At 43.4% G+C, this 12266-nt stretch overlaps 1 protein-coding gene across 3 annotated transcripts in view; it reads right to left on the bottom strand.

The window, feature by feature from the left end:
* The window catches only part of dnm3a (dynamin 3a), a 240778-nt gene that overhangs the window by 47852 nt on the left and 180660 nt on the right, over positions 1-12266 (bottom strand). For 2 of the 3 annotated variants that reach the window (XM_067990705.1, XM_067990706.1), the window contains exon 18: positions 3161-3196. The exons of the other annotated variant lie outside the window; for it this stretch is intronic. In XM_067990705.1, the coding sequence (XP_067846806.1) occupies positions 3161-3196 (36 nt within the window). The remainder of the gene's footprint in view (positions 1-3160; positions 3197-12266) is intronic. 3 annotated transcript variants of the gene reach the window in all.

Raw genomic sequence — 12266 nt, 5'->3', positions numbered from 1 at the left:
GACATTTAAGATAGAAAGGGGGGAGATAATTGATAAACTAATCAAACCTAGAGAGGATAAAACCCGTGGTCTGGATGGATTGCATCCACGCATTTTAAAAGATGTTAGGGAAGGGATAGCAGATGCACTATTGCATAGATATAACAATTCACTAGAAAAGGGAACAGTGCCAGAGGACTGGCAGACAACAAATGCGATTGCTATATTTAAAAAGGGAGATAGAACAAGTCCAGGGAACTATAGACCAGTTAGCTTAACATCAGTGGTACGAAAGATAATGGAATCTTTACTCAAAGGTGTAATTGAAAAACATCCAGAAACTGAAAATATGATACAAAATAGTCGGCATGGATTTCAAAAAGGAAGGCCATGCTTGACCAACCTTATTGAATTCTTTGAAGAAGTAACAACAAAAGTAGACAAGGGTAATGCAGTAAAGGCCTTCAATAAGAATACCGCATAGTGGACTTGTGACTAAGTCAAGAGCATGTGGCGTCAGAGGACAGGTAGCAGAATAGATAGCAAACTGGCTACAAAACAGAAAACAGAAAGTAGGGTTTAAGGGTAGCTACTCAAACTGGCAAAAGATAGGAAATGTTGTTCCACAGGGATCGATGCTGAGGTCACTGTTGAGCACAATTTACATAAACGATTTGGACTCAGGAATAAGAAGTACAATTTCAAAATTTGCATACAACACCAAATTGGGGGGTGTAGTTAACAGAAAGGAAGAATGCGACAAAATACAAGACGACGTTAATAAACTTGCAGAATGGGCGTGCAATTGGCAAGTGAATTTCAATACAGATAAGTGTCAGGAGGTGCATTTTGGTAGGAAGAATAAAGAGGCCCCATACTGCTTGGGTAATAAGGGTTCGATTTTACAATGGTGGCGGGTTGGCAGCGTGGGGGCGGTGAAGGTGCGCATGGCAAACCCGCATGAACAAAACTTTCCGTTTCCGACGCGATCGCATGTTGACTGACGTTGGGGGGGGGGGGGAATGGAAGATCCGGCATGGACTGGAAGACTGGGGGGGGGGGGGGGGGGGGGAGGAAAGAGGGGGTGAAGAGGGGAACATCGGAGTGGGGGACATCAGACATCGGAGCAGGGTGCAAAGGTAGGTTCATTTAGTGTTTTCACTTCCTTCCATGGTTTTTTACTTAATTTATTTAGTTTCTTGTTCCCTGATCCGGCCCTTGTCGCCTGGTTTCACCAGGCGTGAATCAGAAGTGGTGGGCAAGCCGCCCAGGTAAGTTAAAAATCTTTCTAATTACTTAATCTGTTACAGTTAAAGTGCCTTAAGTACTTCAATGAGGTACATTTAGCTCTTTAACTGTCATCCCGCCGGTTTTAATTGCCAGCGGGACTTCCGTTTTTGGGTCGCCCGCGCGCACACAGGTGGGTCCCTGGGAAACTCGGAAGTCAGCGAGTTGGAGTCAGGGGTTCATTTCTAGAGGGATAGAATTGAACGCAGGGAAGCTACGTTAAACTTGTATAGAACCTTGGTTAGACCATCGTGGAGTACTGTGAACAGTTCTGGTCTCCGTATTATAAAAAGGATATGGAGACATTGGAGAAGGTGCAAAAAATATTCACAAGGATGATACCAGCTGAACAGGCTGGGACTCTTCTCTAGAAAAGAGAAGGCTGAGGGGTGACTTGATAGAGGTCTTTAACATAATGAAAGGGTTTGATAGGGTAGACATGGAGAAGATGTTTCCACTTGGAGTAGTGCAAGACTAGAGGTCATAAATATAAGATAGTCGCTAATAAATCCAATAGGGATTTCAGGAGCAACGACTTTACCCAGAGTGGTTAGAATGTGGAACTTGCTTCCACAAGGAGCAATTGAGGCAAATAGCATAGATGTATTTAAGGGGAAGCTATATAAGCACATGACGGAGAAAGGAATAGAAGGATATGCTGATAGGGTTAGACGAAGAGGGGTGGGAGGAGGCTTATGTGGAGCATAAACGCTGGAATAGACCAGTTGGGCAGAATGGCATGTTTCTGAGCTGTAGACTCAATGTAACTTGATGTAAGGGTGTTGGGCTGCCACTGAGGGAGGGATTTACATCTCCAGTGAAAGAATTTGGAAAGAAGTTTGTAAGAGTTCTGTCCAGAGACAAAGTGTTTTGGATTGATACTTAGAAAATAATTAGTGTTTCTCTTATTCACTGCAACGAGATCAATAAGCTGTACAAATGGATGTCACTTATATGAACAACTATTTTTGAATTCTCACAATAAACAAAAAGACAGGTCGTATAACCATTTAGAAGACATTAGAAAATATAAATGTTCCATTCTGTGTTGTGTGTCTTTCCCTCAATCTCCTTTGAAGTAAAACTTCCAAAGTTCAACCTCCAGTTTGTTTTGAAATTATTTGGAAAAACAAACTCATAATGACTGTTACATGTTAAGTCCAAGGATTACAAACTTGAGCGTATCTTGTTTACAACTGGCTTGACCATATCAAGCTCTACCCAGCCTTGTTTGCCCACTACTCTAGGATCATCCTGGAAAGCAAAGATAACCCCAAGCTCCGTTTCTCTACTATAAACCACCTTCTTCAACCTCTCTCTCCTGCCCCCTTCACCCTCACCTCTAACAAGCTTGGATTTTTTCATCACCAAGGCAGAGAACATTTGTTCAGCTGCCTCTATTTCTTCCTTCATTCTCCGGCACTATTCCAAACCTCTACCCAGTTCCTTTCCCATTCTAGTCCCGAATCCGCATCTCTCTCTACTTTCTCCCCCATCTTCCTCATGCCTTCTCCAAACTCATCTCATCCATGACACGAATCTCCCTTGACCCCCTTCTCACGAAACTCCTAACCATCCAACACCGCTTACTGGCCCCCATGCTAGCTAATATTGTAAATGGTTCCCTCTCCTCGGGTATGTCTTCCTCCTTTTCGAAAGTACTGTCATTCCCCATTTCTGTCCTCATTAACTGTTTGCCTGATCATAAAAATGTCATGATTGACGTTGATTTGAGGTTTTCCTTCAGACTCTTGCAGACGTTTCCACCACTGCATTGTAATGGAGTGGGCTTACAAGCAGCGAGTGCCGGCACACTCTGTGAATGTTCATTTGACTCAGAAGGGAAGGATTCTTAACCGCACTCTGGGGTTAAAATGAAGAGGGAAGGGCTTACCATGATTGACATGGACAGCAGCCAATCTGGAAGAATCTGGAAGGCATTTACAAGAAAAATAGTGAGCAAAGCCCAAGGCAGTACGACAAGTTGAGCTCCCGTCACAGTAGACCTCTGCAAGGAAATATTTTCCAGGGATCTGAAGCACCACACAGGCACCTTGAAGAATAAAACATTTTATGCTGAATTGGTTAATTTTTAATGTTTTGCATGTTTATCCTCATATTTTCAACTGAAAGAAATCCAATATGATGGGTCCAAACAACTTCACAAACTTTCAGGAGCAACTTGATTGAAAGTAAGGATCAGTTGAACCATTGATAGATTTTGTTGACTGCCCATTTTTGATATGTAGTTTTTAAAAAAAAAACTATATTTCTGATGGTTTTCATTCCTGCTTGCTATTTGCTAATTAGCACAGTTGTGATTTGTTCTTTTATGAATAAAAAAGGTAAACCAAACAGCAGCAAGAAATTTGCATCTGAATGTGACACCTGAAGTGCGATGGACAAAACTCATGCTAGACATAACATTTTCAATATATTACTATTAGAGCTCCTGTGACATTTCTCATGGTGAGTCCGAGGTTACACTGTTGCATTCGGGAGTGGGGAGGTCTGGTGTGTGCAAGTGGAGGAAGTCCATGCATGTCCAGAAAAAGAATTTGGGAAGAAATTTCTACAACTTCTGCCCAGAGACAGTGAAGCAAGTGTTTTTTGATAGGCTCCTGGAAAATAAACAAATAAACCAACAGCACCAAAAGCAGATTAACTATTTATTTATCCCTTTGCTGTTTGTGGGACCTTGCTGTGTGCAAAATGGCTGACGTGTTTGGCTACAAAGTAACTCAATGGCTGTGAATTGCTTTGGGATGACTTAAGGACCAGAAAGGTGCTACATAAATGCAAACTCTTTCTTTAAATAGTTTGTGTCCCCTTTATCCAATGCACCTGAATAAATAGTCAGCACAGCTGCATAAACAAATTTTTGTAAATATTTTTAAATCAAATTCTCAATGATATTACAAGCTCCAATCATCCCCTCTGTCTGCTTCTTTCTCTCTTCCCCTGAACATGCTTCTCTTTCAAAAGTAAAAGATAAGCACTTGATAATTTGGTGAAGCTTTACCTCATTGCAAAATTAATGTTCCAGGCTGTTTTCAAATCATTTGAAAAAATAAACTCATAAATGCTGTTATTTCCTGAGGGAAACATGCTTATGTGTTGAGAAAAAAATAAATACATCTTTATGTAAATAATCATTCTTTTTGAATTCTTGGTATTAACAAAATGAAGCGCAGGTGCTATAATCATACTCTGTTGTCGCTGTTATCTATTTTATTTTTCTCTGTTAACAGTTTCCCTATGAAACTTTTACCTTAAAAAAAGTTTAAGAATTCATTCTCCTCTCATACGCAACTGGACTATGAGGATCAAATGATGCATGCTGAAAGATTTGCCACACTGCAGTATCCAGGGAATTGTAGGCACAGGTATGGTTGGTAACTCTCTTCTGCTGGGAACATGGTAAAGGTTATCACTGAACAGGTGCAGGACATTCTGCGAGGGGGAGGGAACAGCCATTAGTCGTGGTCCATGTCGGAACCAATGACATAGGTAGGAAAAGGTCCTACAGGCAGAGTTTCAGGAGCTAGGAAAAAGATTAAAGAACAAAACCTCAAAGGTGGACATCTCTGGATTACTCCCAGTGCCACATGCCAGTGAGTACAAAAACAGGAAGATAGTGCAGGTGAATGCACGGCTGGAGAAGTGGTGCAGGAGGGAGGGCTTCAGATTCCTGGGGTATTGGGACCGGTTTTACAAGCCATACAGGTTATAGCTGAACAGGGCTGGGACCAATGTCCTCGCTGGGAGGTTAACTAGTGCTGTGAGGGAGGGTTTAAACTAATTTGGCAGGGGGAGGGGAACAAGGTCGTAGCAGCAGAGAGGAGACAAGGTGCATAGAAAACAAGGAGGGACAAACAGCAACAGAATAAAGAATTGTGAAGAAAGAGCAGGAATTAGATGGAGGAAAAAAGTAAAGCAGACTAGCATGCTGTTGGAATGCATGTGTGTTAATACGAGGAGTGTTACAAATAAGGTTGACGAGCTACAGGCACAAGTTGCCACATGGAGTTATGATATAGGGGATAATTATAACCCCCAAGGATGGATGGGTTGTGGGTGGGTGGGAAGGTAAAAATTTTAAAATGCTCAAGCCCGACCCCAACCTGCCCACGAAGACAGGTCGGGGAGCGGGTTGGTCACTAAAGACTTTTAAGGGGGCTGCATGCCTCCACTTTAACTCAGTTTTTAATTTTTAACGCACGGAAGCTGGGATTCCCGGGCTGCGGGAATCCCAGCAGGTAAAAGATGGCGAGAAGGGCCAGATCAATGAGATAAATGCCTTTATTGCACTGCTTGTGGGCCAGGAGGAGCAGGAGTGCATCCCCCTGGCCCACCAAGCTTACCTCCACGCAATCAGAACCTCACGATTGGCAGATTCAACCCTCCCATGATGTCCAATGTGCCCCAACCTCCTCAAGGTGTCTGACTCACCCCTCCCACAATGTCCGATTCGCGCCCCCCACCCCCGCACCCCCCACCATGTCTGAAGTGCTCAACCCCACACCAGGCAAATTACTGGAATCAATTCTCTTAGAAAGGTGCAGATTAATCAAGGACAGTTAGCATGGATTTGTTAAGGGAAGGTTGCGTCTGACTAACCTGATTGAATTTTTTGAGGGTAACGCGTTTGATGTAGTCTACATGGATTTTAGCAAGGCTTTTGACAAGGTCCCACATGGCAGACTGGTCAAAAAAGTTAAAGCCCATGGGATCCAAGGGAAAGTGGCTAGTTGGATCCAAAATTGGCTCAGTGGCAGGAAGCAAAGGGTAATGGTTGACGGGTGTTTTTGCGACTGGAAGGCTGTTTCCAGGGGGGTTCCGCAGGGCTCAGTACTAGGTTCCTTGCTTTTTGTGGTTATATATTAATGATTTGGACTTGAATGTGGGGGGCTGTATCAAGAAGTTTGCAGGTGGTACAAAAATTGGCCATGTGGTTGATAGTGACAAGGAAAGCTGTAGACTGCAGGAAGATATCAATGGACTGGTCAGGTGGGCAGAAAAGTGGCAAATGGAATTCAATCCAGAGAAGTGTGAGGTAATATATTTGGGGAGGGCAAACAAGGCAAGGGAGTACACAATAAATGGGAGGATACTCAGAGGTTTAGAGGAACAAAGGGACCTTGGAGTGCATGTCCACAGATCCCTGAAGGTAGCAGGACAGGTAGATAAGGTGGTTAAAAAGGCATACAGCACACTTTCCTTTATTAGCCGAGGCATAGAATACAAGAACAGGGAGGTTATGCTAGAACTGTATAAAACATTCGATAGGCCACAGCATACAGTTCTGGTCACCACATTACAGGAAAGATATGATTGTACTAGAGAGAGTACAGAGGAGCTTAACGAGGATGTTTGCCAGGGCTGGAGGATTTTAGCTATGAGAAAAGATTGGATAGGCTGGGGTTGTTTTCTTTGGAACAAAGGAGGCTGAGGGGAGATTTAATTGAGGTATATAAAATTATGACGAGACTAGATAGAGTGGATAGGGAGGACCTATTTCCCTTAGCAGAGGGGTCAGTGACCAGGGGGCATAGATTTCAAGTAATTGGTAGTGATTAGAGGGGAGCTGAAGAGAAATTTTTTAACCAGAGGGTGGTGAGGGTCTGGAACTCACTGCCTTAAAGGGTGGTAGAGGCAGAAACCCTCAACTCATTTCAAAAGTTCTTGGATGTGCACTTGAAGTGCTGTAACCTTCAGGGCTACGGACCAAGTGCTGGAATGTGGGATTAAGCTGGAGAGCTCTTTTTCGGCTGGCACGGTCACGATGGGCCGAATGGCCTCCTTCTGTGCTGTAACTTTCAATGATTCTATGATGTCCGACCCACCCCTCCCACGAAGTCAGATTTGCCCCCCACAATATCCGATTCACCACCCCCCTCCCACGATGCCTGAAGTGCCCAACCCCCCCCCAAAGATGTCCGACTCACCCCCCCCACGATATCCGATTAGCCCCCCCACAATGTCCGGTTCACCCCCGTGATGTCAGACTTACCTGACATCCGCTGCCCAACAGCTTTCCAGCCCAACAGACAGCCTGTCAATCTGGCTGGATGTTGTGCAGGAAACCTGTTGAAAAAAAGTGTAAAAGGTGTCCTGTCGTTAAATTAGTCAGGACATGTGAGAAACGGTTACTTCCCGGTTTCCCATCCAAAAATCCCCCCAGTGCTCTCTTCCCATCTCCGAGTAAATATCGGGGCCATGATGGCTATAACGGAGACCTGGCTTAAACATGGGTAGGAATGGGAACTAAACATTCCTGGCTACAACGTATTCAGGATGGATAGGGAAGCAACAAAAGAGTGGGGGGGGTGGGGGGGGCTGTGGCAGTATTGATCAAGGATAATGTTGCAGTTCTACAGAGGGACGATATATTAGAGGGTTTGAAGGCTGAATCTATTTGGTTAGAGTTAAGGAACAGAAAAGGAGCTGTTACATTGCTGGGTGTTTACTATAGACCCCCAAATAATGAGAAAGAGATAGAGGAGCAAATCTCTCGGCAAATTTCAGAGAAATGTAAAAATAATAGAGCTGTAGTAGTAGTGGACTTCAATTACCCTAATATTGACTGGGAAAAAAAGCAGTGTAAAGCTCAAGGAGGGTGAAGAATTCCTAAAATGTGTACAGGAGAACTTTCTTAATCAGTATGTTTCTAGCCCAACGAGGAAGGAAGCAGTTCTGGATCTAATTCTGGGGAATGAAGTAGGGCAAGCGGAATGTATTTCGGGGGAGAACATCTGGGTAATAGTGATCATAATATAATTAGGTTTAAAGTAGTTATGGAAAGGGACAAAGAAAAATCAAAGGTGAAAATATCAAACTGGAAGAGAGCCAATTTCAGTGATTTGAGAAGGGATCCAGTACAGGTGGACTGGAAACAAAGATTGGCCAGGGAAACAGTAAATAAGCAATGGCAGGCCTTCAAGGCGGAGATATAGTTCAGGTAGAAACCAAGCATATTCCCATAAGGAGGAAAGATAAAGCATCCAAAGCTAGAGCTCCCTGGATGACAAAGGAAATAGAGCTTAAAATAAAACAGAAAAAGGATGTTTATGACAAATGTCAGGTACGGAATACAGTAGAAAATCAGGCAGAATAAACAGAGTGCAGGGGGAAATTGAAAAAGGATATAAGAAGCACAAAGAGAGAATATGAGAAAAGATTAGCGGGTGACATAAAACGGAACCCAAAAATCTTTTATAAACAGATAAAAAGTAAAAGGATAGTTAAAGGAATGGTGGGACCGATTAGAGACAAAAAAGGAAATCTTCTTATGGAGACAGGGGGCATGACTCAGGTACTGAATGAGTACTTTGCATCTGTCTTCACAAAAGAAGAGGATGAAGTTAATGTTGCAGTAGAGGAGGAGAGAGTAGAGATATTGGATGGGATAAAAATAGATAGAAAGGAGGTGTTAAATAGGTTGGCATCACTCAAAGTTAACAAGTCACCCAGTCCAGATGGGATGCATCCTAGGCTGCTGAGGGATGCAAAGGTGGAGATAGCAGAAGCTCTCACCACAATCTTTCAATCTTCCTTGGAAATATGGTACCAGAGGGCTGGCGGATTGCAAATGTTACACCCCTATTCAAATAAGGGGAGAGGGATGAACCTGGTAACTACAGGCCCGGCTGTCTAACGTCAGTGGTGGGAAAACTACTAGAAAACATTGTCAAGTACAAAATTAATACTCGCTTGGAAAAGCATGGGTTAATAAGGGACAGCCAGCACAAATTTTTTAAAAGCAAATCGTGTCTGACTAACCTGATTGAGTTCCTTGATGAAGTAACAATGAGGGTTAATGAAGGTAGTTCAGTAGTAGTTGTAAAAATGGACTTTCAAAAGGCATTTGATAAAGTACCACATAACAGACTTATTCGGAAAATGGAAGCACATGGTATTAAAGGGATGGCGATAACTTGGATACATAATTGGCTAAGGGATAGGAGGCAGAGCAGTGCTGAACGGTTATTTTTCTGACTGGAGAGAAGTATGCAGTGAGGTCCCCCGGGGGTCAGTATTAGGACCATTGCTTTTCTTATTATATATAAATGACCTGGACACGGGTATAGGGTGTACAATTTTGAAGTTTGTGGATAATATAAAACTTGGCAACATAGTAAATAGTGAGCAGGACAGGAGCAGACTTCAGGAGGACATAGACAGACTGGTGAAATGAGCAGACACATGGCAGATGCAATTTAATGCAGATAAGTGTGAAGTGATGCACTTTGGGTGGAACAACATGGACAGCCAGTATAATTTAAACAGGGTTTAAGAGCAGAAGGATCTGGGGATGCATATTCACAAATCTTTGAAGGTGTCAGGGCAAGTTGATAAGGCGGTTAAGAAAGCGTATAGGATACTTGGCTTTGTAAAAAGGAATATTGAATACAAAAACAAGGAAGTCATGCCAAACCTTTACAAATCACTGGTTAGCCCCAGCTGGAGTATTGTGTACAATTCTGGGTACCACACTTTAGGAAGGATGTCAAGGCATTGGAGAGGGTAGAGAGGAGGTTTACCAGGATGATATCAGGGATGAGGGACTTCAATTATGTGGAGAGATTGGGGAAGCTGGGATTGTTCTCCTTAGAGCAAAAAGATTAAGGGGAGACCTAATAGAGGTATTCAAAATAATGTGGAGTTTTGATAGAGCAAGTAGGGAGAAACTGTTTCCTCTGGCAAGTGGGTCGGTAACCAGAGGTCATAGATTTAAAATAATTGGCAAAAGAACTAGAGGGAAAATGAGGAGAAATGTTTTCACACAGAGGGTTATTAAGATCTGGAACGCACGACCTGCAAGGGTGATGGAAGCAGATTCCGTAGGAACTTTCAAAAGACAATTGGACATGTACTTGGAGAACTAATCTGCAGGGTTATGGGGATAAAGCTGGGGTGTGGGACTAAATTGGACAGCTCTTTCAAAGAGCCAGCACAGGCATGAAGGGCCAAATGGCCTCTTTCCGTGCTGTAAGATTCTATGATTCTATGGCAATTCCAATCCCAGGCTTTTGAGTGAGGCTGAGGTCTCCAAGTAAAAACATTAATGAAGGTACTCATAAGACATAAAATACAATTTTATAGGCAAGTTTAATCATGCTTTTGCAAAATATGTTTTTAAAAACAGTTTTTATATTAGAAACCTTATTTTGAGCCCTGAATATTTGGATTTGTGGAAAAGAAAAATAGTGGAAGAAATGTCTTTTAGAAAATAAATTAAGCCACTTCATCGGTTCAAGTTTCTGTTTTTTTTTTGGTAGATTTAAGTTTTGGTAGAGTCTAAATGGGGTAGAGGCGCTAAGGGATCTAGGGGTACAGATTCACAAATCATTAGAAGTAGCAATGCAGGCTAACAGATGTCCAAAATCTGACAATGCTGCATGAGTTCCTCAGAGCAGTGTCCTTGGCGCAACTATCTTCAGCTGCTTCATCAATGACCTTCCCTCCATCATAAGGTCAGAAATGGGGATGTTCGCTCATGATTGCACAGTGTTCAGTTCCATTCACAGCCCCTCAGATAATGAAGCAGTCCGTGCCCACATGCAGCTAGACCTGGACAACATCCAGGCTTGGACTGATAAGTGGCAAGTAACATTCGCGCCAGACAAGTGCCAGGCAATGATCATCTCCAACAAGAGAGAGTCTAACCACCTCCCCTTGACATTCAACGACATTACCATCGCCGAATCCCCCACCATCAACATCCTGGGGGTCACCATTGACCAGAAACTTAACTGGACCAGCCACATAAATACTGTGGCTACAAGAGCAGGTCAGAGGCTGGGTATTCTGCAGGGAGTGACTCACCTCCTGACTCCCCAAAGCCTTTCCACCATCTACAAGGCACAAGTCAGGAGCGTGATGGAATACTCTCCACTTGCCTGGATGAGTGCAGCTCCATCAACACTCAAGGAGCTCGACACCATCCAGGACAAAGCAACCCGTTTGATTGGCACCCCATCCACCACCCTAAACATTCATTCCCTTCACCACCAGCGCACTGTGGCTGCAGTGTGTACTATCCACAGGATGCACTGCACCAACTCGCCAAGGCTTCTTTGACAATACCTCCCAAACCCGTGACCTCCATCACCTAGAAGGACAAGGGCAGCAGGCACATGGGAACAACAACACCTGCACGTTCCCCTCCAAGTCACACACTATCCCGACTTGGAAATATATCGCTGTTCCTTCATCGTCGCTGGGTCAAAATCCTCGAGCTCCCTACCTAATAGCATTGTGGGAGAACCTTCACCACACGGACTGCAGCGGTTCAAGAAGGCGGCTCACCACCACCTTCTCAAGGGCAATTAGGGATGGGCAATAAATGCTGGCCTTGCCAGCAATGCCCACATCCCGCGAACGAATAAAATAAAACAAAGCCATAAAAAGTGCAAAGTACTGGGGTTTATTTCTAGAGGAACAGAACTCAAAAGCAGAGAAGTTATATATAGATATATAGAACCTTGATTAGACCACCCGAGTACCATGCACAGTTCTGGTCTCCATATTACTAAAAAGATATAGAAGCACTGCGAAAGTGCAAGCTACACCTATCAGGAAAGACTTAACAAGTTGGGGCTCTTTTCTCCAGAAAAGAGAAGACTGAGAGGTGACCTGATAGAAGTCTTTAAAATTATGAAGGGATTCAATAGGGTAGAGGGAGAGAGGATGTTTCCACTTGTGGGTGAGTCCAAAACCAAGGGCCATAAATATAAGATAGTCACTAATAAATCCAATAAGGTATTCAGGAGAAACCTCTTTACTCAGACAGTGGTGGGAATGTGGAACTCGTTACCACTTGTAGTGGTTGAGGCGAATAATATAGATGCATTTAAGGGGAAGCTAGGTAAGTACATGAGGAAGAAAGGAATAGGAGGATATGTTGATAGGGTGAAATTAAGTAAGCTGGGAGGAAGCTTGTGTGGAGCATAAACGCTGGCATAGACCTGTTGGGCCGAATGGCCTGTTTCTGTGGT

The sequence above is a fragment of the Heptranchias perlo genome, chromosome 9, assembly GCF_035084215.1.
Source record: "Heptranchias perlo isolate sHepPer1 chromosome 9, sHepPer1.hap1, whole genome shotgun sequence".
NCBI classification, from domain to species: domain Eukaryota; kingdom Metazoa; phylum Chordata; class Chondrichthyes; order Hexanchiformes; family Hexanchidae; genus Heptranchias; species Heptranchias perlo.
This window is presented reverse-complemented; position numbering and strand designations above follow the sequence as displayed.